General features: G+C 51.8%; 4 protein-coding genes across 4 annotated transcripts; 3 read left to right on the top strand and 1 right to left on the bottom strand.

Moving 5' to 3' along the window:
* Positions 1-573: 573 nt before the first annotated feature.
* Positions 574-1885, top strand: PG994_001759 (uncharacterized protein; the record flags this gene model as incomplete). Its single annotated transcript, XM_066853168.1, has 5 exons — positions 574-766; positions 820-934; positions 985-1152; positions 1225-1475; positions 1518-1885. The coding sequence occupies 5 exons, from the start codon at positions 574-576 to the stop codon at positions 1883-1885; spliced, it is 1095 nt and encodes a 364-aa protein (XP_066721309.1).
* A 291-nt stretch (positions 1886-2176) lies between these two features.
* Positions 2177-2748, top strand: PG994_001758 (uncharacterized protein; the record flags this gene model as incomplete). Its single annotated transcript, XM_066853167.1, has 2 exons — positions 2177-2240; positions 2456-2748. 2 exons carry the CDS (start codon positions 2177-2179, stop codon positions 2746-2748), a joined length of 357 nt encoding a protein of 118 aa, XP_066721308.1.
* A 453-nt stretch (positions 2749-3201) lies between these two features.
* On the bottom strand, positions 3202-4088 carry PG994_001757 (mediator complex- subunit Med18; the record flags this gene model as incomplete). Its single annotated transcript, XM_066853166.1, has 2 exons — positions 3202-3544; positions 3625-4088. 2 exons carry the CDS (start codon positions 4086-4088, stop codon positions 3202-3204), a joined length of 807 nt encoding a protein of 268 aa, XP_066721307.1.
* A 19178-nt stretch (positions 4089-23266) lies between these two features.
* On the top strand, positions 23267-25170 carry PG994_001756 (uncharacterized protein; the record flags this gene model as incomplete). The annotated part of the gene is made up of 3 exons (XM_066853165.1): positions 23267-23535; positions 23598-24617; positions 24720-25170. 3 exons carry the CDS (start codon positions 23267-23269, stop codon positions 25168-25170), a joined length of 1740 nt encoding a protein of 579 aa, XP_066721306.1.
* Between the last annotated feature and the right edge of the window lie 351 nt (positions 25171-25521).

Genomic DNA, 25521 nt, shown 5'->3' with positions numbered 1-25521 from the left:
TCTTAAAGCTTGGATACAAGTACATGTAGGTAGTAAGTAATACCACCACTCCCCTTTTACACATGGAGCTTCTGTCATATTAAAGGGGCTAGCGGTTTTTCAGTCTGTTCAAGCAGTCTTTACTTCTGTCATATCATTAAAGCTACAGTAGGGTCATGTCAAAGTGAAGGCCTTGTAAAGGTGAAGGTCAAGCGATGATGAGGTTCATGTCAAGGGATGTCCAGGTTTAGTCAATGCTACCTATTGAATGCAATGCCATTGAATACAGCAATTACACCCTGTATGTATTCACAGGAAGCTGCAGCAGTATTTTAGCACCTGCAGTTCCTGATGGGCTTTCCCTTCCTTCCTTTCCACCTACCATTGCATGCACTCCTTCATGTTTCATATGGAGTCGGCCTGAAAACACTTTGATTCCTATCTTCCATTTCTTTGCCATTTGCTTCTCCTTCGCTTTGCCTTGACTTAGCAAAACAACTCTGTGCCGACAAAAGCAAGCCTCTCCACGTGTGTTGCTTTGCTACTGCTCACTACCCAAGTCAACCACTACCGACCGAGATGGAGCTGTCCAATATGGCCATGCTCTTCTTCCTGGCTCTGGCCAAGTTGGCCTTTGCAAACCCTTGCGACGGCGTTGGCGCTACACCGGTCTTCTACCACGAGTACCTGGGCGATGTTTGCCCTCCCCCGTTCCCTCTCAATCCGGATGGTTCCTGTTCGCAATGGGCCAACTATGCCTATGATTGCATCTCTTACTGCCAGATCAGTGCGTATCCCCCCAAACACGACGTCTGAACAACATGACTGACCAGATTGAAGACACCACGTTCGATTGGGCTACCGAGTCGCCTTTCCCCGTTCTGAGTGTCATTATCCAACCAAGTGCGATCTCAGCGAGGGCAAGTCAACTAGCTGGTATGAAATCATTCGAAGCGTCACATCCTGACACTCTATCCATGTCCAACTAACATGATATGTTCCCAGGTCCTGGAGTTTTGGCTTCAGCCCCAAGGTTGGCAAGGCCATCAAGCTTGGTGTCAGTGGAGGCTACAGTCAGAGCTACGGAACCAGTCAAGGTCGTTCTTGGAGCTTTGATCCCAAGGAGGGCGAGTGTGGTTATTTCACCTTCGTCCCTGCCCGCAAGACTACCTGGTAAGCCCCAACCAATTCTCTGGTTCCCGGCAAGCGAGGTACGGGTTGCTGACATCCTCTTCACTTGCATAGTGGCACTTTGTCGCAGTCTTCCCCCATGTGGCAAGATGGCGTGTGGACGTGCGCTCCTAACGTCGTCAACACCGCAAACTATTGCGCCCCGGGTGTCTGGTATGATTCTGCCGGTGATCCCGATGGCGTCATCCTCTTTGTTCGCATCAACTGCTTGACACGCGAACCTCTTGGTCCCGAGTTCCAAGACCCCGTCTACAACAGTATGCTTTCCCTGTCTTATGTCACAGAAGCTATCCTCGTGATGCACTGTAACGTCCAGAGATAAGATCCCGCTAACGATAATGTTGCAGTGCCCGGAGTTCCCATGGACCGCGGTCTGCTGGCTACGGTCATGCAGGGCTGGGTCGACGATACCTGCAGCGCGAGCCTTGTCAGCAGCAACTCTGACGGCACTCAGACGGCAGCCTTCGATATTCACGGCAAGGGCTTCAGCGACAGCCAGCTCGGAGACAATGGAGCCAACCTCAACGCCGGCCTCACGTCATGCGGCACCCTGGCCTCGTGGGTCTTCAATTGGACTCCCGACAACGGCACCTACGACTGGGCCGCAACTGGAACAGTCACCGGAACGTCGGTCAAGGGATGCATTGGTGATGCCGTGGTTGCAGCTGGTGGTTCTACTAAGAGCAACTGCGACAGTGGACCTTTGAGCGCTTAAGGATTCCCTGGACCCTCATCAGAGTAGGCGCGGAGATGACCAGAGTGTGGAGTTGATCCACATGCTTGTTCTAGCTCAACTTGCAATGGCGCTCGTGAAGTCTGGTATTTTGGGAAAGAGAGAAACGCATATATATATGACGTAGGTTAGGTAGATGTTTCCCATCGTAACGTCACCTTGAACCACGCTGAGGGTTTGAGGATCTACTGGCATATGGGGACAAAAGCAAATCGCCACATCTCATTTCTGGTTGAAAGGTCTTGCCGTTTCCATTTCAGCCCCATGTTAATCATGACTATAGCCGCGCCCTATGATCTTTATCATGAACATGTCGATCTGCAAAGCCCTGTCAAATGTAATAGCGATGCCGCTCCCTTTCCCCCTTTGTGGCGCCTATATAACAGATTGTTTAATCATGTCAGATTCGGAGTAAGGCTGAAATAGCTGAGCGCTCGAAATAATCTTTTGGAAGAAAGACCAATGCGATGGTTTTCCCACTCACTAGAGAGGCTGCGTAAATCAAGTTGGTTTGATAAAAGCCATAATTATCATTACCTACTTAGTCACTAGACCCTCGTTTGCTTGTATCGGCAGCCATGGTTGAGCTTGAGGCTATGATGAACCTGGAGCGACTTAAAGAAGATGCAAAAGACTGTTGGTTGGAAAGGCCTGATTCTGAGTATCGTTATAAGGCCCTCATTCCCACAGCATTTCCCGAAGCAGCGGAAGGGTCAGAGTACATTGAGATTGAGTTGGTGGAGAATTTCCTCGCAGATTTCATCATTTCGGCGAGTCCTGTAGATAATAACGCGCAGCCTGTACCAAGTTTACAGCTGATCAGCATCGAATCAAACAAACGCTAGAATACACAGGCAAGTCTTTGAAGGCTTTCTAGGCGCTGCTTCTACCAGCGCCGGGTGGCTATGGCTGCTCGTGTAGGGTAGGAAAGGCCTCCCCTCCGTGTATAGATCAGAGATTAACGAGATCGAGGAGAGTATTGGCAAATTCGGCTACTCACACGGCCGGCCCGCGACGAGATCTATCCGTCTGGGCCTGAGTGAGCTCTCGCGCCACGTCTTTAGAATGAACCTGGAATATGATGGTACTCGTACAAGCCCAGGCTGGATGATCGTAACACATTAGCCAGTCATTAATCTACTACGTTCCAAGTCGATTCAACATTGGTCGACTGACTCAAATTGAACAAACGCTGTAGTAAACGCCGTATTCACATTATGCCAGCTACTAGATTGTCATTAGACTAGCTTCTTCTGCTAGATAGGAACGGACAGCTTCATATGCCTGATTGGTTGCCATCACATCATTCTGCCCGGAGGCGGTACCCTTGTGTCGAGATCCCTTCTGTCGACGGCCTCAAATGTGAACAGTCTATCGAAGAACGCCTTCTCCTCTAGGATCTGGGATGCGGCCTTCTTGACCTCCTCCGGGTTGTTCTCTTCCCACGCAAACGACTTGATTGTCACCAACCACTTCTCCGCGGGGTCCAATGGTACCAGATCCGCCCATGGTGGCAATCTCCCCAGTTGAGTACGTGGCTCCACGTCCCTTTCTGGCAGCGCAAAATGGCGCGTAAAGGCGATTTCGAAGTCTTCATCCTTGACGAAAGACCATGTTTCCTCGATGAGCTCCTTGTCGAACCTACCGTCGAACGCCGTGTTAGTACCACGGCAGCTTGCAATAGGATACACAGTGGTCAGCTGTCGGGAAGAAGGCCTTACTCGTATTTGTTGTCAGCCATGACCATCGGCAAGTTGCCCTGGCCAGGAATCTCCATCTTCCGTCGCTGTGTGAAGGGCTGGCCCTTGGGAGGATCCGGGAAGTCGAACCATTGCAGTGTGCCCGCTACCGTGTTCAGATCCACCTCGGCCTCGGTGTCGAAATCCTTCTCGGGCGACACATTGTATGCCAAGCGCAAGAAATAGGACGAGCGAGCGAGCTCCTTGCTCAGGGCACTCCAGGCCGGGTGCGGACGAGGACGCTGCTGATTGTTAGGAGGCGGTGGCATCTGCGTCACGTGTTCTAACTTGGGAAGGCCTTTGGGATGCGGTTGAGGCGGCCCGGCGTAATATACGACCCGCTTGACAGTGTGAAGACCTTGCGACCAACAGATTCCGCCCAAGATTGCTCGGGCATTGTCGATGTCGGCCTTGAAGATGGTCCCATTGAAGCTCAGTTCGTACATGATGGACGATTTGCCCACGAGTGGGACTTGGGTTGGGATGCTGAAGAGCCTCAACCAATCGATGAGGATAGGCAATTCGTCGATGCTTTCCCCAGACCAAGGTCTTGGAACAAGGTGTGGCGAAGGGATAGGATCTTGGGCGAGTTTGCGCCTGAAAGTTAACGAATTGATGCACCAGCTTCTGTAAGTCTCTACCTTCTTGGACGTTTCGTGTAAGGCTTGAAGGCCCATTACCATTAGTGGTCGTGCCAGCTGCACAGAAGAGAGAAGCAACGATTAGCGTGCCACAGCTGCCTCAGCCACTAAAGTTAGAGCGGTTTCCACTTAAGCAGGCGCGACAGGGCATTCAACAGCAGCTGCCATCTCATTAACCGTCTCAAAGTTGCCAATGGCTGCTGTCTTCATCCAATTCTCCCAGGCCAGTCACAAACACCGATGCAAACGAAGTATTGAGAGCACAATATACCACACTCGACTTGAGCTCATAAGTGCCCAAAGTACTTTACTGGGCGTACGATCAGAAAGGCATACCCGCCGCAGAACACGGCACTCACTAAGGCTACCTGTTCAGGACGCAATCAGGCAGTACAGGCTCTCCTGAATTCGCGTTTTAATTAAGCTCATGACGCAGCCAAATAACACTTGAATGGGTTGCACTGCATCTTTTGCTTTCGTATGATTCGTTTCGGCCTGCTCTTGTCACGTATCAGGTCGGATTTGCCTGCTTGCCTCGGGCTACCATGACAAGATTTTCATCCTCGGATAGGGGCGGATCGTGGACCTGATGACCGGCTTCGCTGGAGAGGAATATTCATGCGGAGCCAGAGCCGCGAAGGAATCCTTGTGAGCGTCGAAATCGAAAGTCATCGTTCCGGCCTCCAATACTGGAATCTGCGGAATGCTCAGCCATCCCCCTCCCCCACCCTTTGTTTTTCTCCGCCAGGATCGGTCACCCGGGCTTTTGTTATGCGCCGCGTACGGCCCAAATCATGGGAAAGTGTCACATTCCTCTTTTGGGAATTGGCGCATTCGAGCGCAATGCTTCGTATGTCCGCCAATAAAACTACAACCTGGGCCCGAGCCGCATGTGCCTCATTCCTCCAGAGACTGCCATGGCCTGTCGAGGACCATAGAGACGTCATCTATCGAGCCTGCCACCCTGCGTCTGGATCGGCCCTGGCCCCCAGAGGCTATCCGCTCTCCACAGTAGCCATTATTAGACTAAGCTGTCAGCACGGTTCATTGGAGCCCCCTAATGCACAACTACGGCCCGGGTGGGGTGTGTTGCTGTTGTACATTACCGCCGTTGAGATAGCCGGGTCCGGCAGGTTGCAAGACATCGTAGGATGGCCCATCGCCGGTTGGGTTATCCTCCATCATACGACCTGCGGATTAGGGATATGCGGTACGCTGTGAACCTACAAGCCTTCTTCTGAGCAGCCAATCCGTAAATTGAGGAACATAGGCTCCGTTCAGGATTGTTGCGAGTCAGCTGCTTAGCATTCTGATATACATCCTGTGCCGCTGAGCTACTGCCTACCTCCCAGTCAGAAGGACATTGCAGCACTACAGCAGATGGCTTCCTGAGCTGGCTCCTCAGTGCTCGGCATCATTTTCGCCCAATCCTGTTATATTGAAGGAATGCATGGCTGAAGTATGGGCAAGAGCAGACCTGTTAAGAAGTGATGCTTATTGATTAATCATACGTCTCCGCATGGCGTACTTTTGCTGGGCTGGGCTGAGCTACAACAGGCCGGATATGGGCGGCCTGCTCATGTCTTGATCGACAAAATCAACTTCAAACTCGAGAGCGGCTCTGAATCCCATGCGGCGCCGTGATATCTATCAAATAAGGTCCTCAGAGTAATCGGCTTAGGGCTGAGTGGTGATAGAAACTTGGCATACACACAGACACCTGGGATACGGTGGCATTCGGCGCTGCTATTCCAACACCCTACTTGGTACGTGCCGGCAAGAGAACTGAAATGAAGAAGGAATAATGAACAAACCCAGCCACGGGGATTCTTTTCCGCGCAACCGTGGGGCTTCTCTGTTCAGTTCTTCCATCATCAGCCCACGTTCACATGCACTCCTAGACTGCAGCCGAATCCCATGTGGGATGCCGCGCGATTGGTTCTCTTCGCGAGAACCGACGCCCACAATTAAAGGTATATGCCGCACCTACCTGAAGGGTAACATGTACTTTGGCGTGTTCGTTGCGGGACATGCATGCATTGGGAGCCTCCACCGAGATCAACGGTGCTGCTGTGCCGCAGGCCAAGAGAAACTTCTTCTGGGCTAGGTCGACCCTACCCTTGAGAGGGGAGGTGTAGGTAACAACAACCTTCATGGTGCCCGCCTCCTTCCTTCGGGGTGTCTACTGTATGTACGTAGGGCGGAAGAAAGACCCCGAGCAAATAACATACAGATCACCTAGAAGGAACGGATGCTGAACCGTGTCTTTTGTCTGAAGGATTGCATGCATGCTAATAGGCTGCAACCGTCGCAATTTCTAGCCTTACTCGAAAGGACTGGCCCCTGTGCCCTACCATTTTCTCCGGGCTACTGGGTGCGCCTCCCGCAAACCACCGATCCTGACCTGAGAAGAAGGAAACGATGTCAGATACGTTATGTGTTAGGCCGGACCCAAGCCAGCACCCAACTAACGGGGTCCCTCTTTAGTACATATCACCGTTGGAGGGTGGGAGCTGGTATATAGTAAGTACTAGTAGGGCGAGGGCAGGCGATACAATACCACTACCCCTGTGGCTGATACCTCGCCGTCTCGAGTAAATGATGACCCTGGTCATTATTTTTTCGACCTTGTACGCGACAAGATGATTAGTCGCAATTCGTCATTCATTACTAACTACTTCCTTTCGCCGCCTATTACTCTGTATGCTATGTTGTTATATTAATATGTGGTGGTGATGTGTAACGACTAATCCCCACTTTCCTACACGCTATCATATCATATCATTTTCCGAAGGATTCCTCGGCACCGAGGAGTACAAACTACTACTGGCTACTAACCTGGTGCAAGGGGCTAACTAGGCTACCATGTGGTTGGGTCATGCTCTCACCTCCTTAGCTCGCTCACTCTGCATGATAGTAGTGCATACATTACCTCCTCGGATGCCTAGCCTTAAGGCTGAGAGAACGGATGCATAGTGAGCTAATGGATGCTGATGGCGGTGGTGGTGTGGTGGTGGCTTCTTGTGGGTGGTGGACGAGGATGAATCCTACGGAATCCTTCTCAGCCTTAAAGGGCAAAAGCCTTTTGGAGTTTCCATTTCCCGAATTGGAGGCCGAGAGTTTCATGTCCTGCCAGACAGGGCAAGAGTTCGCGAAAAGGGAAGCCCAAAATAGCACCAAGCAACACAAGAAGCGGGCTTTGCACCTATGCTGTATACCTCCTTTCATACATAGTGGCAGTCCCAAACTTAGAATCTAAATTTTGACAGGCCTCTCTCTGAGATGTATCTACGGGGACAGTATACTCGGGTGTGGTTGATGAAAAGGCGGGGGAACTTCTAATAATAGACGTTGGGTCCGGAAAGTGCAATTGTTATGGCCCCCAAGTATTAATAAATCCCTCCTACACGAAACTCTCAGCAAACTCTGCCGTATCCTCGTGATCGAGGACGGAACAAGAGTTGTGGTTGCTGTTTCACGACATAGACCCCAATCGGACCTGGCTTGCTCTATCTGGCTTCCCACGGGCTCCCGATATTGTTATTTGATTATTGCCCAGCCGCCACACACTTTTTCTTCTTTGATACGAATGGCTCTTGGTCTCGGTGTGTTTCCTGTCGCCCCTATCCTATCGGCGGCGGCTTATGGTGCGTCCTGGCCGTGCTAGACACAACATATGCTTAACAGCTCAAATTGATGTGATTTGACGTGTATTGGTTGCTTGTTGCTTTCCTGGGAAGATATGGACAGGACTTTGTTGGTTGCGTGAAGTATTGCGGATCTGGAGTTGCAGTATATCACCTCAATATCCAGACTCTGCTGGAGTCACGGTAATAATATCACAGGAGAGGCCCGGCACATAAGGTGGGTTGGGCAAAAAGGGGCGAGCCTCGCCATCCAGGCCCTCGTACAAACTGCACATGCAATCCTGAGAACACGTACTTCGAAGCTATCTACAAATGTTCTGATGCAGCACCTTTTCTCGGATACTGCTGTGGTTGTTGCCATGGCATGTAGATCTAATTACCCGTCGTTTATAAGACTGACAATTGGCATGCTTCTTTCGGATATTAGGCGTACAATTATGGCACGCTATTCAGTAGCAAAGCCGTGGGCCATAGCTATCATCTAACGAAACAGGATAAAGAGTAGAAAATCCTCTTAGTCACTTTGAAAGTAATATCTTGACGACCCGGGTTGTCCTTGGGGATTTTTTTTTGGACTTCCCACATGAGCTCATGATTTATATAACCAATTTGGTTATTGCAATTCTCTATTTATCTTAGCTGAAATGACACTGACATCGGAAATCAGTTTAAAGAGACTCTGAGCCGGGCAGTTTGTATAAATTTACAAGCAGCTTACTGACGGAAAACGGTCTGTAAAATCACTCACGGTTTGTATAACCACTTTCCCTCTTAAAAAGAGACTGTCACATATGAGCAGTATCAGGAAGTGCCTCTTTCTGAGAATTGTTCCCGTACAGTAGCAATATACGCTCACTGCCTCACCGTCCTCACTGAGCTGGCTATTGATACACTGCCTCATGATTTCGAGTATAAGGGACTTGTATAGTCGTTGTGAGAGCTTACGTAAGTCGTCGTCTTAATCTTTGACCCCTAGCTCACTTGCCCACCAGCATAATCTACATATCGATTTCCGTATACCCCAATGGGACTATAATCATTCTCACTGCATTGTATTAAGCAGTAGTTGAATCTCCGCTCCGCGTGAGCAGGACCCGTCCGGAGTGAGGCTGTGCAAATTCGCGCCAATGCATGCTGACTGAGGCTAGTTGTTATCATATGGATGTGGCCTGCCCAGCTATACGATACGTGCCTACGTATATCCGACGACGAGACAAAATTCCACCGACATATTCCCCGAGAAACGAGAAAAGGGAAAAAACGTGCTGCTCGCCACCCACGCGCCTGCTATGACTTTCTTTGATGGGAAATAAGGGTAGTATCATAAACCATCAACCGGGCCGCGCCCGAGTCAGTTTGTCACCCACGTTTCAAACAAAGTAAAATCACTTTTAGTGACTATAGGCGTGCGGATGGATCCTGCTACCGTAACCTGCTCTTTCCGTGCCGCGAAGGATCATGCCGCGGGACGATAGGAAGAAGCCCATGCCGACCAGGGGAGGGTGTATGTACCGTGCCGTAGGGGCGTGAACTGGGAGGGGGTTCCTAGGTAGTTACTTGGTTTTCTCAATGCCTACGCGGCGGATTCATCTGAACCCCTCCCGTCCCCATGTACATACGTACGTCGTCGTATGTAAGGCTTCAAGTCAAGGTGAAAGAGCCCAAATACGGGGCACATATCTACGCAGAGCGGTGGTGCTGGTCCTTTTCTGGTCGTCATCAGCATCGCATATACGGGAGGAGCCAGGGGGGGCCAGGGCAACGGGCGTCATTTCTTTGTAACAAACCATGTCATATATCATCAAGTCCCCTGAAAGAGGAAAGGGAACTAAGCCCTGTCGCGCGTAGTCACCGATTACATATGCTTACCATAGATGGGTAGCATCCGGGGGATGGAGAGAAGGGACTTTTCGCATGATAAGGCCCTGGGTGCTCTCCCTCTGGGCGGCGGCGGTGCGCCTGGCAAGTTCCGTCAGGTGTAGCAAGCCACTAACAAATCCTTATAATACATATGCGTGTGTGGTCTGTTAGATGTTTCGTGACGTGACATGGACGGAAAGTGCCCGGATTTTTTGACTCGAGCATCGCGGGCGAAGACACCGCATCCGGCTTAGCCCACTGATCATCCAGCAAGCCAAGGCAAGTGTCTGATGTCCGGAGCCCCCACCAGACAGCCGTGCCCTGTCGGAGCGAGCAGCGACGACGGAAGATTGGCGGGTTTGGCTTCTATGGAGGTACTTTAACTCCTTCTTTGTCAAAGCGTTTTTCCGGTTGTCGCCAAATGCCTGCCCAAGAACCCGGCCTTTTAACAATAAAAAGGATCTATAAGTGTAGCAAGGTTGCAGCGTACCGTGGTACGGATACTGAGTCCCGTATTGAACCCCTGGGATCGCAGCTGGAGCCCGCTCCCCCACCCCATTTCTCGCTCTGGTTAGCATTTTTCCCTGAATAAGGCCCAGGAAAAGGTCCATCCCAGTTTCGAAAACTGCCATGGGTGCAGACCTTCGAAGTTCGGCATAATGGACGTTGGATATGGGTGTGGCCCGGCATTTGCGTGTCCCCTTGCTCGCCCAGCCACGCTCACCAAACCTTACTCAGTGTGCGTCGCCTGACACCATGGGGGTCTGTATCTGGACGACGCACCCACTTGACCGAGATGAAGAGCCACACACATAAATGCATCTTTTGAAGCAGCTCGTGGCATCGACCCCCTAAACGTTCTCCGCTAGGGGCTGGCAGGTGCACTCACTGGCCGGCCACTTAAGTTGGCTGGTTGTTGGCTGCTTGCTGGCTGGGTGAGATACCCGAGCCTAGCACTCGTGGCACTAATGAAAGTGATCGATATAGCCAAAACAAAAAAAGGGTAAGTACTTACGTAGGATGTGCGCTTGCATACTACTATTCGGACCGGAGGTATGGAGATTGGCCCCAATGCAACCATGCTTTTGGCTCGTTCCCTGTCGTTCGTCGTGGGGAGGACAGAGAGTGAGCGAGAGAGCGAGAATGCAACCAAAGTCGGTGTACCTGAAGATACATCGTTGGATACAGGAAAAAAAGGCTGTTTTTGGGGGGAGATCATCCATCCTACGTTTCAGGGAACATGTCAAACATGTGCAGCTAGCAGGCATCATCTCGGTGCAATCAGCGCATGAGTTTCTGTGCGGCGCAACTCCAAGAGGAGACCTCGGTTGTTGGTGGAGTTGGGATTGAACCACAGATGCTACGTAGCTGTCCCCCCAATTGAAGAGCGAAGCATCTATCCCAAATCGAGTACGTGATTTCGCCAAGAGCCATATCATCGTCAAGAAAAGATGCAGCGAAAAGAGGGCAACCCGTCCATATGTGAGGGTGCCCAATGCTCTCCGTTTGTTGTTGTGGTCACCAATTGTCCATGCATATTGGACGGCCATGCCGTTAGCACCTTGGCTTCGCACTCTGATAGAGTGTGTGTGCAGTGCGTGTCCGTCGGGAAAACCCGACCATTATCGCTTTTGACGGAGGGAAGTTGTGTGAGTGGGGGTTGGTTATAACGGTGATTGGATGCACCTCCAAAATGGAAATGTTCGAGAAAAGGGCTGAACGAGAACGACAAGGATGGCACCAGTACCTTTACCTGGGTGTAGTGATGCGACTTGGTAAGGCTGATTGAGAATGGAAGGCCGTCAAATCCTTCCATAACCGACCCCGTTTTCAGCACCGAACTACATATCAATATTGCCTTACCTTACTGTATTCGCTCGTGATACCTTGGGATACTAGCTGACCTCTCTCTTACATTGCTGATTACCTATTCGGGGTTCACAGCATACGAATAGTAGTGTGGTACAAGCAGAAGACGGCAGCTGCCAGCAGCAGCAGCAGCCCCATGATGTCGGAAGGGTATGCATATAACGGTGTGGATGGATCAAGAGCCACTTCGACGACGACCCTATTCTAAAGTATGTATGGCGACACGACACGTTGTTCCTCTAGCAGCGATAAACAATGATCTTCGTTCCCGTTCAGGGAACAGGGAGAGAGTCTGTTTCGCAGGCTGCAGTCGTGCGTAGATCGTGCGGCATTCAGTTTGCTCACACCAGCGAGGGTGTTTATTTCACCCAGCCCTTTCCCCACTAGGCCCGGCACCTGAGCACGGCACTCACCGGCTATCGTGGCCCCGGGGAAAAGGGCAACGATTGGCGGTCAAAGAGTCGCATGTGTAGTGTAGTAAGTTAGTTGGCGGTAGTGTGCACTGTGAGTGACTAGGTGAGTGTGCATGCGGACAACAAGGAAAAGGGGGCCGCCCCTAAAGCTATGTACTTAACTAAGGAAATCCATCAGCCAAATGTAACGACGCCAACAGAGCCCATCTCCGCGTAATATGGCTGGTCCGGGCGTCCTGAAGGAAAGCCAACAGCGAAATCCCGTAATTCCGTAAATGCACATACACTCGCTGTGCGCCGGCTGGCTCAAGGCGGCTTGACGGGAGGGACCTTCAATCTCCGGCAGTTCGTCTCACGTTGCTATCGGTTAAGGGTTGGCGCCGAGTCCACTATTTCCCATGCGCCAGTCCACCTCCTAGGTAGATTAGGGCCTAGCTGGGCTCCTCCAGCACAGTACCACGAAGCAGATAGAGGCGGTTACACATTTCGATTCGAGGAGCTGGAAAGACCTGAGGCGAATGATTGATCCAAGAAAGAGAGAGAGAGAGTTTGTAAGTCTGTAAGATGATACGACCTCATTCCACCTTGTGGTAAGCGGGCGGCCGCGCACGCCAAGGCCCCTTGAGATTCAATTCTCTGACAGCAAGTGACAAACCACCCCAGATGACAACGTGCCTGTTAGCAAGAACTGTAATCGGCGCCGTTGCCAGCTGAGCGCGAGGCAGCCCAGCCCAGCCCAGCCCTTTCTCCGCGGCGGTCTGTTTCCGCGGGCTGCCACGGCGCTAGCTCGATACCCGCTCCGTCCGTCAAAGTCGAACTCGTGTTTAGCTACTACTACTTGTAGCTTCTGTTACTAGGTGGCCTGCTAGGAGGGGCGGCCAGACCAGCGCGCGTCAGCCCGGGTGCGGGTGCCACGCGGTCTCGTGACTCGGACGTTTTGGTCTCTGGGTCTCTGGGTCTCGGCCGCTCCAAACCCCAGGGGGGGTATCTATCAGCAGAGATATCGGCTAAAGAGCTGCTACTCACTGTAGTGTGTTATTCCGGTGGTATTCAAACACCACCATTGATCGTCGCCTCAATCAATGCTACACAGCAAGTCTAATATCTAACCTAAGATTTGTCACCGGGAGAAGTTTTCCCGGCTGCTAAATGCGAACCTCATTTGAGAATCGGTCGGAGGATACCTCGTAGTATTGCTTGCAGGCATGTATATGCATCGCTCCCAGCTGGATATCTCACGGGAGTAGAAAAGTGAGATGGTGGGGCTGAAATGATGATGCTAGTAGGTGATGCGAGACTGGCGGTATCAAAAGCGGCTGATGAAGTGTTGGAAATACCATATCCTGCGTCAGACAGACGGCCTATGCCATGTGACTATTGATTATTGGCACTATTCCCGTATGCACGACTTTTGCCACTGCCTTGGAAGTCAAGACGGAATGTAACATTGTCGTGCGTCGTCGCAGCGAGCTGAGGTTATCTATCAGCATGGGAATAGGGGACCTATGCGATGCCATTGGAGTAGATCCTTGCTCCGGTAGTCATTTGCTGCGCCCGGCATCGGTCTGTTGCACTGAAAGACCAGCCGGTCTTGGGCAAAGATCTGAGTAAGGCGATAGTGTACGGAGTAATGCAAGCTCACTTCCGGAAACACCATTGGCGAACTGGATGCAAATACCAATGCAGATGTAAATTTGTGATGAATCAGGGTGAAGATCCCATGTATGTCGATGGATGGAAGGTGGTAGTAGAAACGCCCCAGCTCGTAACCGCCTCCTGTCTCCTCTCGCCTCTCCTCCTGGGCAAGTAGCACAGTCATTTGTTAGGTAATCTGGAACAAAGGCAGGAGCGAGTCAACTGCTCCAGACCCTCCGGAGCGCTCTGTCCTGCTCGCTTTGGATCAATCGGAGTATGAGCGGCCGTTTCGGCCGTCAAAAGGCCGGGAACACACACACAAAATCTTTGTGACATGTAACAGGCATGCACATTACATACATGTATGTACTCTTTCACACCGATCAACCAATCCCGTAGCACAATCAGCGAGACCTCGTGTGCGCTGCATGTTGCGGGACACAGCCGTCGCACTGCAGAAAGGACAAGAAGCACGTTTTGAAAGGGGAGCTGCCTTGGCGATCCGAGACCTCACTGTAGCTGAATCAAATCAGCCTTGTAGGGTCTCGCGGGTTTTATTACCCATACCTTACATATGCTTACATAGCCCTACCTGCCTGTTTTTCCAATACTGTCCCACAGCAACACATCACCTGACACCAGCCCCTGAAGTCTAGGGAGCAGCTGATAGATGCAACAACCGCACATAGATGTTCACTTACATTTATTACAGAACATACTCGGATGAACCTCATCCGTTGCCGTTGTGCAACCCTTTCTGCTACCTGCTACCTGCTACCTACACTGATTTCGCAGTCAGCAACACGTAATGATCCACCACGCTCTGTTCAAAAACAATTACAGGCCAATCGCACCTACATACACATGTATGTACGCAGTAAGTGTGAGCGATCGCCAATTCCAAGACACGCAGCGCTTAAGTCCGATGATGGGCGAGTCGCTTCGCTCAGTGATTTGTGCGTTTCCAAGGGGCTATGCCATGCAAGCCCGAAGTCGATGACGAGCGGTGGGTGCTCTCCCCGCATGAGATCCGCGCACCCTCCTCCCCTCCTCCCCCTTCGGGGTGTCGCGCGCTCCGATAACTGCTCCGTAAAATCGCACCGAATGATATCTGCCACAAGCGACATCATCATCAACTCGAGTATGTACGTATGGGGGTTTTCTCTCTCCCCAGTGTGGTCAGATATCTGCGTTGAGTCGACAGCGACACTGCATGTAAATGTGCAAATCTGCTGGGGCAGTATTTTGCGCATATGGAGACGCTGTATGTAGGCAGTATCATTCAGAGGGTGCGTCGTACAAAGCACCCAATAGCCTTGAGGCATGTAATACGGTCACTTGTTAAACGCCCACGGGAAGAAAACTGCAAGTCCTGGCGTATGTCTGCCTACTTTCAGAAATATTCGAAACCTGCCCTATGTACAGCGGCTGCATGCCTCTTTTTGATTCCCATGGCTGGCTGCTGCGGTAGTACCAATGACCAGCCAGATCTGAACACATGATTTGACCGACATGGTACATGTTAGATTGCGCAACCCAATGTGGCGACGATCCATGTGCTTCTTTTTTCTGTTCTTCGTCCCTCGCATTGCCCACACTTTTGCGCCTCGCATTTCCCATACGCACTTGTCGTGATCTTCATCGAAATGGTTGGTGTAGGAGTGTAGCACTTGCTGCTTGCATCCATCCTACCCGCATACATAAGCCGAGGCGACAAGCGTGGGCCACCACCCAGCCACCCCCCGTAGCGCCGCATGCCACCTACGGCACGCCCGCGGGATCGACACACGTCTCAACGGCTAGCATCGATCCATGGATGATGGGATGAGTGTGGATTATATTATTATGTATACGTATATGTAATGTATGCACACGCATGCCCACCGTTGATACGTTGCTATAATTATTGTTTCTCAACTCCTGCCTGCTCCCGATATGGCACATGTGCTGTATTGTGATAATATGTCGTGGTGCATCGCGTAGACAAAATGCAGATGCGATTGGCGTGCATAAATAGGCATTCTGGGATTTGTCATTCGAGAATTGGATTTGGACCTGCCGTTGATGAAACCCAGAGGTCTGAGAACTACATACAGACTACTACCCGCGGTATCACTGCAGCCGGGAGCGCGGCCGCCTGCCTGTTGGAGGTTTGTCTTTGTCTCCATTAGATGGATGAAGGTATTAACTAGAACCCGTATAGTGAGCACACAGGTTAGGCCAGCCAGCCACAAGTGGAAGGAAAAGAAAAGGGGCCCGTGATGTAATGACACGACATCACACGCATACTCATTTTCTATCTCCCGTCTCTCCGTCTATTTCTGTGGGAGCGTGCAGATAGCATTTCTACCTCTGCGGAATGGGCGTGGGTGTAGTCGCACACAGACTATTGTAGGGCTGGATCGATCACACACACACACACGTCTCGCGGAATTAGACGGGGAAAGAAGGAATCCGGTCCAATCAGTGGGTGTTGGAGAGCGGCCCGTTGTCCGCATCAGCTGAATGAAGACTATGCGATAGTAGCTTCAGCAAAAGCTGAGACTGTGTAGGCTTAACTTATATTACCCAGTCTTCAGCCGCGGGCCCGAAACCAAGGCAATAGTCAGATGGTGCTCGTCTGCCTACCCTATCGAAACAGTGATGGGGGCCACAGACTGGCTCTAGGCCTCCAGCGTGCACATGGTGATTGCTCACTAAGAGAGGAGGAGCTTCGGGGGCCCGCGCCCTACGCAAGTCAGTAGGCGTGGTGCTTGGACGTTTCTCTTACTCGCTAAGGCAAGTGTCCAACCTGACACCAGGGCTAGATGATTATATAGTGAGGACATGCTAGATGATTATGAATCGGCTCTCATTTCAAGTTGGCGCATGGCGTGATAGGTTAACGGCCTGGAAACTGGAAATGTCGATGTGAGTACTTACTACGACGCGATATTAGGCTAAATCGACATGCTCGGGCCCTTGGGGGCTAGTAGGTTAGCACGCATGCAAATCTTTCAGGGGTTGGACCATATCAAGCGAGAGGCGACAGTTTTCGAAGGGCACTATTGTCGTACATACAACGTTTTGGCAAGGCTTTCTTTTGTTCATATGTCAGCAACTCCGCCGCCGAGTGCAGATCGGTCGGAGGTGATGAAAATACGTAACCCGTTCGACCGGGATGAAGAATGTTCTGTTGCACCAAAGAAGGAGGCCACAATCTCCGAAGCCCGTACCACACGAAGGAGGTCGATGATAACAACGTACAAATGGGTTCGCACAGGCTAAACTCGCTACCACGCTGTCGGTTATCATCCCCAGCGTTATGGGGACAGGCTACTTGCTTGAGATAACGCGAGCCAAGCCCGACCTAGGACGCACTTGCATCACTAAGGTCGCCGACCGACCATCGTCGTTGACGCGAGGGGGAATTTACACGAACTGGAATGGCGGAATCGTTCAATGTCTTTCCCCTAGGGCTAGCTTCTGTGCTAGCTCGCAGTGGCATGTACTCGTAGCCTACGAGAAGTCCCTTTCGATTTCTATCTTTGGCCTCTTTCTCTCTCTTCTCTCCAAAACCACATGTAGCTAGCCCCGGCTAGCCTCTTCCCCCTCGCGTGCGTGGTTTAGGTGGGCTCTAAGCGAGCTGCTGCGAGACGAGGCGATTCCGGCCCCCGCGCCGGGCGGCCTGGTCTTTGGCTCGATCTCGCCGGGCGAATTGCTTTTTCCTGCCAGACGCCGGTAGGGCTATCCACACTTTTTCATTTCCTGGGCTGGGAGGTGCGTCGGCAGAGAGACATATGACGACTGCACTGCAAGTACCGAACTCGCATTGCATCCACTCTCTTTGGCTCGGTTTCGCCTCGGATCCATACCCAGGGCCTAGGCGGCCTGGCTCTCTGGCTATTGCTGCTGCAGTGCTGCTGCTTGCGCGGTGCGCGGACGCTCCATTCGGAGATGAGGGTTTGCTCGCCACTCCACAATACATAGCATCCTCATCTCATCCCACACCGCACACTTCGTAGGGCTCGCATTTGGCTGCCTGTCCCTTGGATGGGTTCAATGCTGTGTAGCCGACGAGTCATTTCAGTCAGTACACAGTAAGATGGGCGACGGAGCTGAATGCCCAGATACCCCAGCCTACTTTGAGTGCGGAGATAACTGAGACGGCTCTAGCGGGGTGTTGTATCGCCTTGATAGTGAATACCCTTCTACCTTTTACATTGATACCACACGCAGAGGGCTTGGATCATGTTATGAATCCAAACGCCCCCGAGCAACTGGAGAAAAGAACGTAATTCAACATGGCCTTGGAAAGCCGCGGCAAAATCCATGATCACTGAGCGGATGCTGGACGTTATCCCTCCCTAGGCAGAGTATTGCTAGGTAGATTACAACTTCACGCCAAAGGGGTTATCACTTTGTGGCACTGGCACATAGCAGATGGGCGGTGGATTGGGCTTGCTGACAAAGATATAGTTAAGCATACTACCACGAAGTGTCTAGACCCGGGAGGGCCTAGTATGAAACTCTCCAGTGCCAAGGACGTCTTTTCTTTGCCGATCTGGGCATCTGTGCAGATCAATTGGGGATGTTCCCTAGAACACTTCCTTGCCCAGCGTAATTTGGACATAGCTGATTGGTGAATCCAAAGCGGCGCTGTAACAGGTAGCCGCTAGAGTATAATATCTTGGAATTATCAGGCTTTCCAGTTATGTATCGATTCGACGAAATGCGGGCATCATCCGCAGTTCGTCCAGCGCGTTTTAGGGCGGCGCGAAAGCCGCAGCGAGTGAGAGCGAGGTGAGGGGGGACAAAGGTAGGGATACTGAGTCAGCTCGGAATATCTTCCTGCACTTTCATGCCCATTCCGCAAAATTTGGATCTACCACTATCTCCCAGCCAGGGGCCGGGTGGAAGAGTACGATTTCGACCGAGTCATCAACGGAAGATTCCATCTCGAAAGCACCAAGACCCGCCCGCCGTCGTAGGCTTGATCAGCCGTGTATTCGTAACGCGCGAGGTTACTAAAAGGGGGTGGTGTGATAAGTACAGTATTTGAGTGTAGCTGTTTCTGATGGACACATACAGTAGGTAAGGACCCCCAGACCCCGGCAGCAGCATCACCACCACCAATAGGCGGTGGTTGCATTAGCCTGTGTCATGCTCGGCGGAAGTTATAGGGCTGAGTAGTAGCAGGTGAGGAGGTCGAATGAGGCTTATCCTCCGGTGAACCTTGCTAACATGAGTCGCCAACCTCATCCCATGCTTTCTATTAGGCCGAGCGAATATTTGCGCCTCATAAGGCGAATACACCCTCATTTCATGTCATGAGACGGCCTTTTACGCCCAGTAGCTGCAGCGGGTAGACCAGAGACTTCTGTATAGCTCGGCCTTGTGTAATCAAATATATGGTTCATTTGCGTCAATCTATGACGATGACGCAGGCGGATGACGGGCGTCCACTCAACGCAACCGGCAGCTGCACGTGTCGTATATTCATTCATCTAGGTAGCCAAACAAGAGCCGATGGTCCTGATGATCTCGGTATTGCGAGCCATGGGAGTTTGTTGCGCCTCAAATGACCGCGATGACCCCGTTCCACCGTGGTGTGATTATTGGTTGCTTCTGGCAAGCCATGCCTGTCCTCAGGCGGTGGATGGGACATCCGCGGGAGGCGGATTCGGATGAGACTGATTTGCGGCCAAGGTCTAACCGCCCGGTGAAACTGTTTCCTGAACTCAACTCAGCAATTCCATCCAGCGTAAGCATTGTGCACGTCGATGGCGAAGAAGGCCCGGTGGATTTGCCTCTCTAGTGCTCATCGCCGCTGTATTGGGTGGTGACTGGAGCGGGAGAGCCAAGACACCGACCGACCCAACTCGCTCGCGACTGGTGGGAAAGTGAGGCAATACTTTCCGAGCCGCCCTCGCTTGATCCGTATTGATTGAGTGTAATTATCCCTCGCGAGTTGTCTGCTATAGCCAACAGGTCGTGTCTGGTGAGGATACAGTCGTTAAGCCGCTGTGGCTGACAAGTGATGGGTAACGTCCAAATCTACAATTGCAACCCCCAAGTGCCAAAAACGGTATATCTTGCATGGCTTCCCGTAAAGGTGCCGTTCTACATGCAATTCCCATCTCACCCGCCACGGAGCAGCCCTTTCCTTTGATCGATCGTCTACGCCATGCTCACCCAGTGCTGATAGTACACCCGATTGGCCTTCGCATGGGCGGCTGCACTGCAACTCTGTAACTTGAAGGCGTGATGCCAAGGGCGGGGCATGGCTATATGGAAAAGCGCCTCCATGATGTAAGTGATATATGTTGTGATATGTCGTTCTGGTCTGTACTACACGAGTAGTTCGGAGTCGCTAAGATGGTACGAGGGAAAGCGCATCGTCCACCCGAAACCCAGAGTACGCTTAACTCACTGTAAGCTGAGATCATCAGGTTCTGACTAAGACCTCCGGTCTCGTGGGGATGATAGGGTAGACCACGAGAAGCACCTGACTATCGCTACCTGCATGCAGCATGTCGCTCCCTCTGCCGGCGCCGACAAGACGATAACAATACGATTCAGACCACGCAAACAAGTTTCATGTATTCCTCCTCATGGTGTGATGCCAGGGATCGCACGGTTAGAGATGCGGGCGCTTTCGGCAAGATCAAGATCAAATCGCAGAAGTTGAAGGGGGCCGTCATCACACATGATCACTATTGCTCAATCAAGGTGTGTAGGGCTGAACCGTGAACGAGATGCGACTGCCTTTAGAATGCCAAGCTTGAAACGAGCTCTACATACACTACAGGGATGGCCCCTCAAAATGACCTGATTGATCCTACGAGTACCTAGAGAATAGCATTGGACGTAACCGTGTCTCGTGGCTATCCCAAAAAGGCAGGCCTGCCTATCAGGAGGCAAACCAATGAATTGACTTCGCCGAGATTGCCTGATAGGTGCGTTGTGTTATAGCTTGTTGTTGCGTGGAAGAGTTGCATTGGTGAGTAAGGGCCAATATAATTTACCGTACATATGCAGAAAGAAGAAAGAGCACCAAGGCAGATCCCGAGAGCGAGAACGCTACCATATTGGACCGAGTGCAAGAACCGGACGCACTGTACACGCATTCCATAATTGGGCCATCTGGATTCTGGAAGTATGTAAGAAGTAAGTAAGTAATATTATACGGAGCTTGGTGGTATGCTCTTTTTGGCGGTCAAGCTCAGGCAGCCGCAGCTGATCCAGTCAAAATAGTAGGTTAGATTGATGTATTTTCGAAATTCCTTGATTCAGAGCTTGCGGGCTCGCGGGGCCGAAACTTGCGAGCCTAGAGCTGGTGATACTCCGTATTCCAACTCGGCTGAATTACGAACTGCTCCCATGGATGGATGCACGTTCAGAAGGACAATACGGTGATGAGGAGAAGCAAAACAACAACAACATGATGTTGTTGATCCTTATCCTCCAGGAAGCAGGACAGATCGATACTCATCCATATCCATATCGGATCTCGCTGCGCTAGCTGGAAAGTACACTCACCCTCTGGAGTCCCTTCGCCGTGCCGCAATCCCCCGCCCGTCGGCACGACAATGGAGGGACTGCTGAAATCATCAATACCTATGCCGAGAACGTCTCGATCCTTGTCTTGATGATTTGACACGGCATGCTCAGGAGGACTGACTGACCTCAGATCGGACTGTCGGGACTAAGCAGAGAAACGAAGCCTGCTGTAGACTATCCAACCCGTAAGGATCAGAAAGCCTCCCAACTTGTTGCTCATATGTGTCTATCTATTATCCCGGAGATGGCATTTAGAGACGGGGCTTGTGTTAGTAATCAAACTTACTGGCGCTCGCTTCCAACTGACTATCTATCCAGGTGAAGGAACGACATCTTGGACAAGAAAGGCTCATGGGCCGGTGCTACTGTTGCTACTACCGCCCGCTACTTGCCCTCTTTAGCAACACCCCCCTCCGCTCGTGGCCCTGCGCACTGCGCTTCGTCGAGACACCCCCCCCCCCGAGGAAGCGTACTTTACAGGCCCCACCATAGTCAGCCCTTTCTGGCCCTTTCCACTTGGAGAGAGCATTGAACCCCCTCCTGTGCAGCGTGTAACCCCCTCCCCTGTCGATGGCTACACTTGGACCCACCGATTCGTTAGGGATGGAATTGTTCTTGTACATAAACCCGACCGCATGTAGCGTGGTACTGCAAAGTACCCTGGAAGAAAGTTGACTGGAGGGCCCTTGACGATTTTAATGAATGGGAAAAAGGGTCCCTTGGATTCTTCCCCTGTAGGGCATACTCGCGCACTGGAGTCAATGTAACCCACTGGATACCCAGGTACTTCTCATGGGACAGGCATGGGCTCAATGATCCCTGCCGCCTCCAACCGTCGAAAGGGCTGAAGGTATAGACGTAGCCCCATGTACCTTGAATCGTGTACATACTCAAATCGGATTTATGTACTGCAGTACCAGCCGCCAGCCGCCAGGCGCTGGCGTCGGTCATGAGCGAGGTAAGCGGTACGTGAAGCCCAAGCGGCGTCTGCTCCATTGCTTTTGGACCTAAAACTGCACTGCTCGCTCGCCCCTCTGCGACAACTTTTTGCTGAACTTATTGCCGTGACGCCCTCTTTCATCGCCGTTGCAGCTTGCTTCCAGACGCTATCCTGTCCAACCGTCCGTTGTCCAAGACAAGACAACGACCAAGAGAGAAGGGAAAAAAAAGAGGCTAGAGCAGAAGACATCCCACGCCATATTTCTCACACTACTCGACTGTTGTCTAAGCCGTGGACTTGAAGAAATTTGGGGGGTCGCTCGGCTTCGAATACTTACACATACTTGGCTGAGTGTCTAGGCCCTTATGCATCGGAAAACGGTCTATTAGCCGGGAAACTTGTCACCACCGTGGGCCGATTATCACCATTTTTCATGACTACAGCGTTACGATTTGTTTTCTGACGGCTTGTACTTTATACCTGCATATGCATTCTGTCTCTTCACGACTTTTTTCTATTGTCTTGCATTGGAGGAATCTGTACAGCATTTACATCGCCCCCGTCATTTCGAAAACACCCTCGGTTTGCCAGTAGAGGCATACCAGAACCCCAGATATATACCCGGAACCGCCGATACGAACGATTGCCACAACCAACATTCTTGACGCAAACCCCTTTTTGTTGCCGTCCCACAGCGTACTGAGCCACAGAACGCATACCCAACCGGTACAAGGCCTCTTCGGCTGCTCATCGATCGTCTCCCGCCGGGCCAAATCGATACTTCCAATTCGACAGTTGGAGTGGTCCAAATCGCCTCAGCTTCTCGGCTGGCGCATCCGGCACAGCTGTCCAGGGACTGGTCTTCCGTCGTGGCAATTGGATCAGGTGTTATTGCGCAAGAGCATTCAGCTTGAAGGAGGCGAGCAAGGGGGAAGAAAGATTCAATATGGAGACACCACGATACGCCCCAGGGCGGCTCCTCCGCCCATATACATTGATGATCGGACGAGAGGAAATGCTGGGAGAGGTCATCCTTCATACCCTTCTGCATTCTCGCCGACGCTGGCATCCAATCCTATGTCGATACCGAACCGCCCCCGTACCGAAAACGAGACTGCACCTCCGCCGTTACCACCCCCCAGATATGTCCCGGTCGATGGTCCGCAACCCGACAGGAATCACCAGGCCCCTCGCGATCACTACGAAGGGTCCTTCAAATTAGGAAGTCGAGGTTTTGAAAGTCCTGGCCACAGTCTTGACGTAGATGGCCCGAATTATATGCGACGGGAAAGCGTCAAATCCGTCAAGGATGAAGGCTACCATAGTCTGGCTTCTACCATGAACCTGTAAGTCATTATGTCCGTGTGTGCTCGATCCTGCTCACTCACACACCTGCTGCAACCTCCAGACCGTCACCCCAGGATTCGTTGCCAAAGAAGCGTTTCATGTCCCATGATCAGTACAGGCCTCGAGACAACAACGACTACGACAATTCTTTGCTCAAAAAGTTCTCCGCCCAGCCTCCAAGGCGATCTTCTGCACTAAGCTCGTCCATCAATGACGCCCACCCACGGTTTGGCACCGAAACCCGCCAATCGCTACTTCCACATCTATCGTTGCCCATACGGACAAGTAACAACTTCGCAATGGAAGTCCCGGACAGTGCCATGCAGTCAGCCATTTCGCCAAGGGGTTTACCGTTCTCTGGAGCTGGCAGCAATGACTACCGTTCCCCAATTGAGCTAGCCGACTCGGATCGGTCACCTCTGTTCCGCAGTCGACGTACCAACAGTGGCTCTCTGCCAGATGATGCAACGGTTTCTACACAAGGTAGCTTCGACAATTTGGATGATACTGATTTCCCCATGGAAGAAACATCAGGAATCAAGAGACTTCACATTGATGATTCGGGACGCTCAGAGTACCAAAGAGTGGGTTTGAAAAGACGTGCTTCTTCACCGCCGGGGGATGACATGATGCAGGGCCTGCCGAGTTCAGGGGAACTACTGCGCCGTCGCGAGGGAGGCTCACGGCAGTCCCCGACTCCTCGGTTGACTGCGATTCCCCAAGGTTCTATCTCTTCTGTGTCTTCAGTTGGACGCAGCGGATCATATGCGTCGAATGTTTCCCTTACTGCGACTAGCATAACCAGTGGAAACTCATTCGGACGAGTATCGCCCAACGGGCTATCTCCTGTCGATGGTGTCTGCCATTCGCCATTCAGCACACCGATTTCTCTGACACACTCGCCCCAATCATCTATCTCGCGGATTCCACACCACCGGAATCTGAGCGACAACAGGCCACTTGCTTCTCCTCGCAAACTATCGGATGTGTCTAAGACCACCATGTCCAGAATTCAAGGTTTCTTCATGTGCGAATGCTGCCCCAAAAAGCCCAAGAAGTTTGAGACGGCTGAGGAGCTAAGGTAAGCTATAACCCGCCCCCTGCTAGGGAGCTTGTCCAATCAAACCCAATTCTCCCTTTACCTGTGTTGGCTGTGTAAGACTGACCCTCTTCCCAACATTAGTGCACATGCGGCAGAGAAGCAATATGAATGCTCCTTTTGTGGCAATCGCTTCAAGAACAAGAACGAGGCAGAGCGTCATCAAAACAGCTTACATGTTCGGCGTCACAGCTGGTCGTGCTCGGCGCTGCATGTTGCAGGCTACGACAAAGCCTTCCACGAAAGCAGCAACAGGCCCGGCGAAGCTGACGCCTGCGGTTATTGCGGGGATGAGTTCACGCGCAGCGGCGGCAGCGGCCGTAATCGCCATGCCACAGAACAGGATTGGGATGAGAGACTTCGTCATCTGCAAGAGGTGCACAAATTCCGGGAATGCAATTCGAGCAAGAAGTTCTTCCGAGCAGACCATTTCCGACAGCATCTCAAACACAGTCACGCAGGAACGAGTGGGAAATGGACCAACATGCTTGAGAGCGCTTGCATGATTGAGGAGGAGCCTCCTCAACCCCGATGATTCCAGGCACACTTGCTCCTGGGATGTAGATGAACACGAGAGTCGTGGAATTCGACATGCAATTCCATTGCTACACTCGACGCGCCGGAGTGGGGGCTTGCGAAACCCCAAGCGGCGGTTACATTGGGCACGCAAGGATGCTGAATCCTTGATCGCAGTCCTGCCGATCTCCCGCATAACCCAATCCAGATATCGTATGTGGTATGTGGAAGAGTGCCCAGGCCCAAAGCGGAAAAGGTCTCTCCTCGCCAACGGGTGGCGCAGCCCCCGTCGTCTTAGTGGTCAAGTTACGAGGACTGCCACCTCACCGATGTTGCGTGCTTGCTGCAATACAATACCTTGATTACAGGC

Source organism: Apiospora phragmitis (genome assembly GCF_038363925.1).
Source record: "Apiospora phragmitis strain CBS 135458 chromosome Unknown utg000002l:1.0-5516284.0:1.0-5523493.0, whole genome shotgun sequence".
Classification (NCBI taxonomy): Eukaryota; Fungi; Ascomycota; class Sordariomycetes; order Amphisphaeriales; family Apiosporaceae; genus Apiospora; species Apiospora phragmitis.
This window is presented reverse-complemented; position numbering and strand designations above follow the sequence as displayed.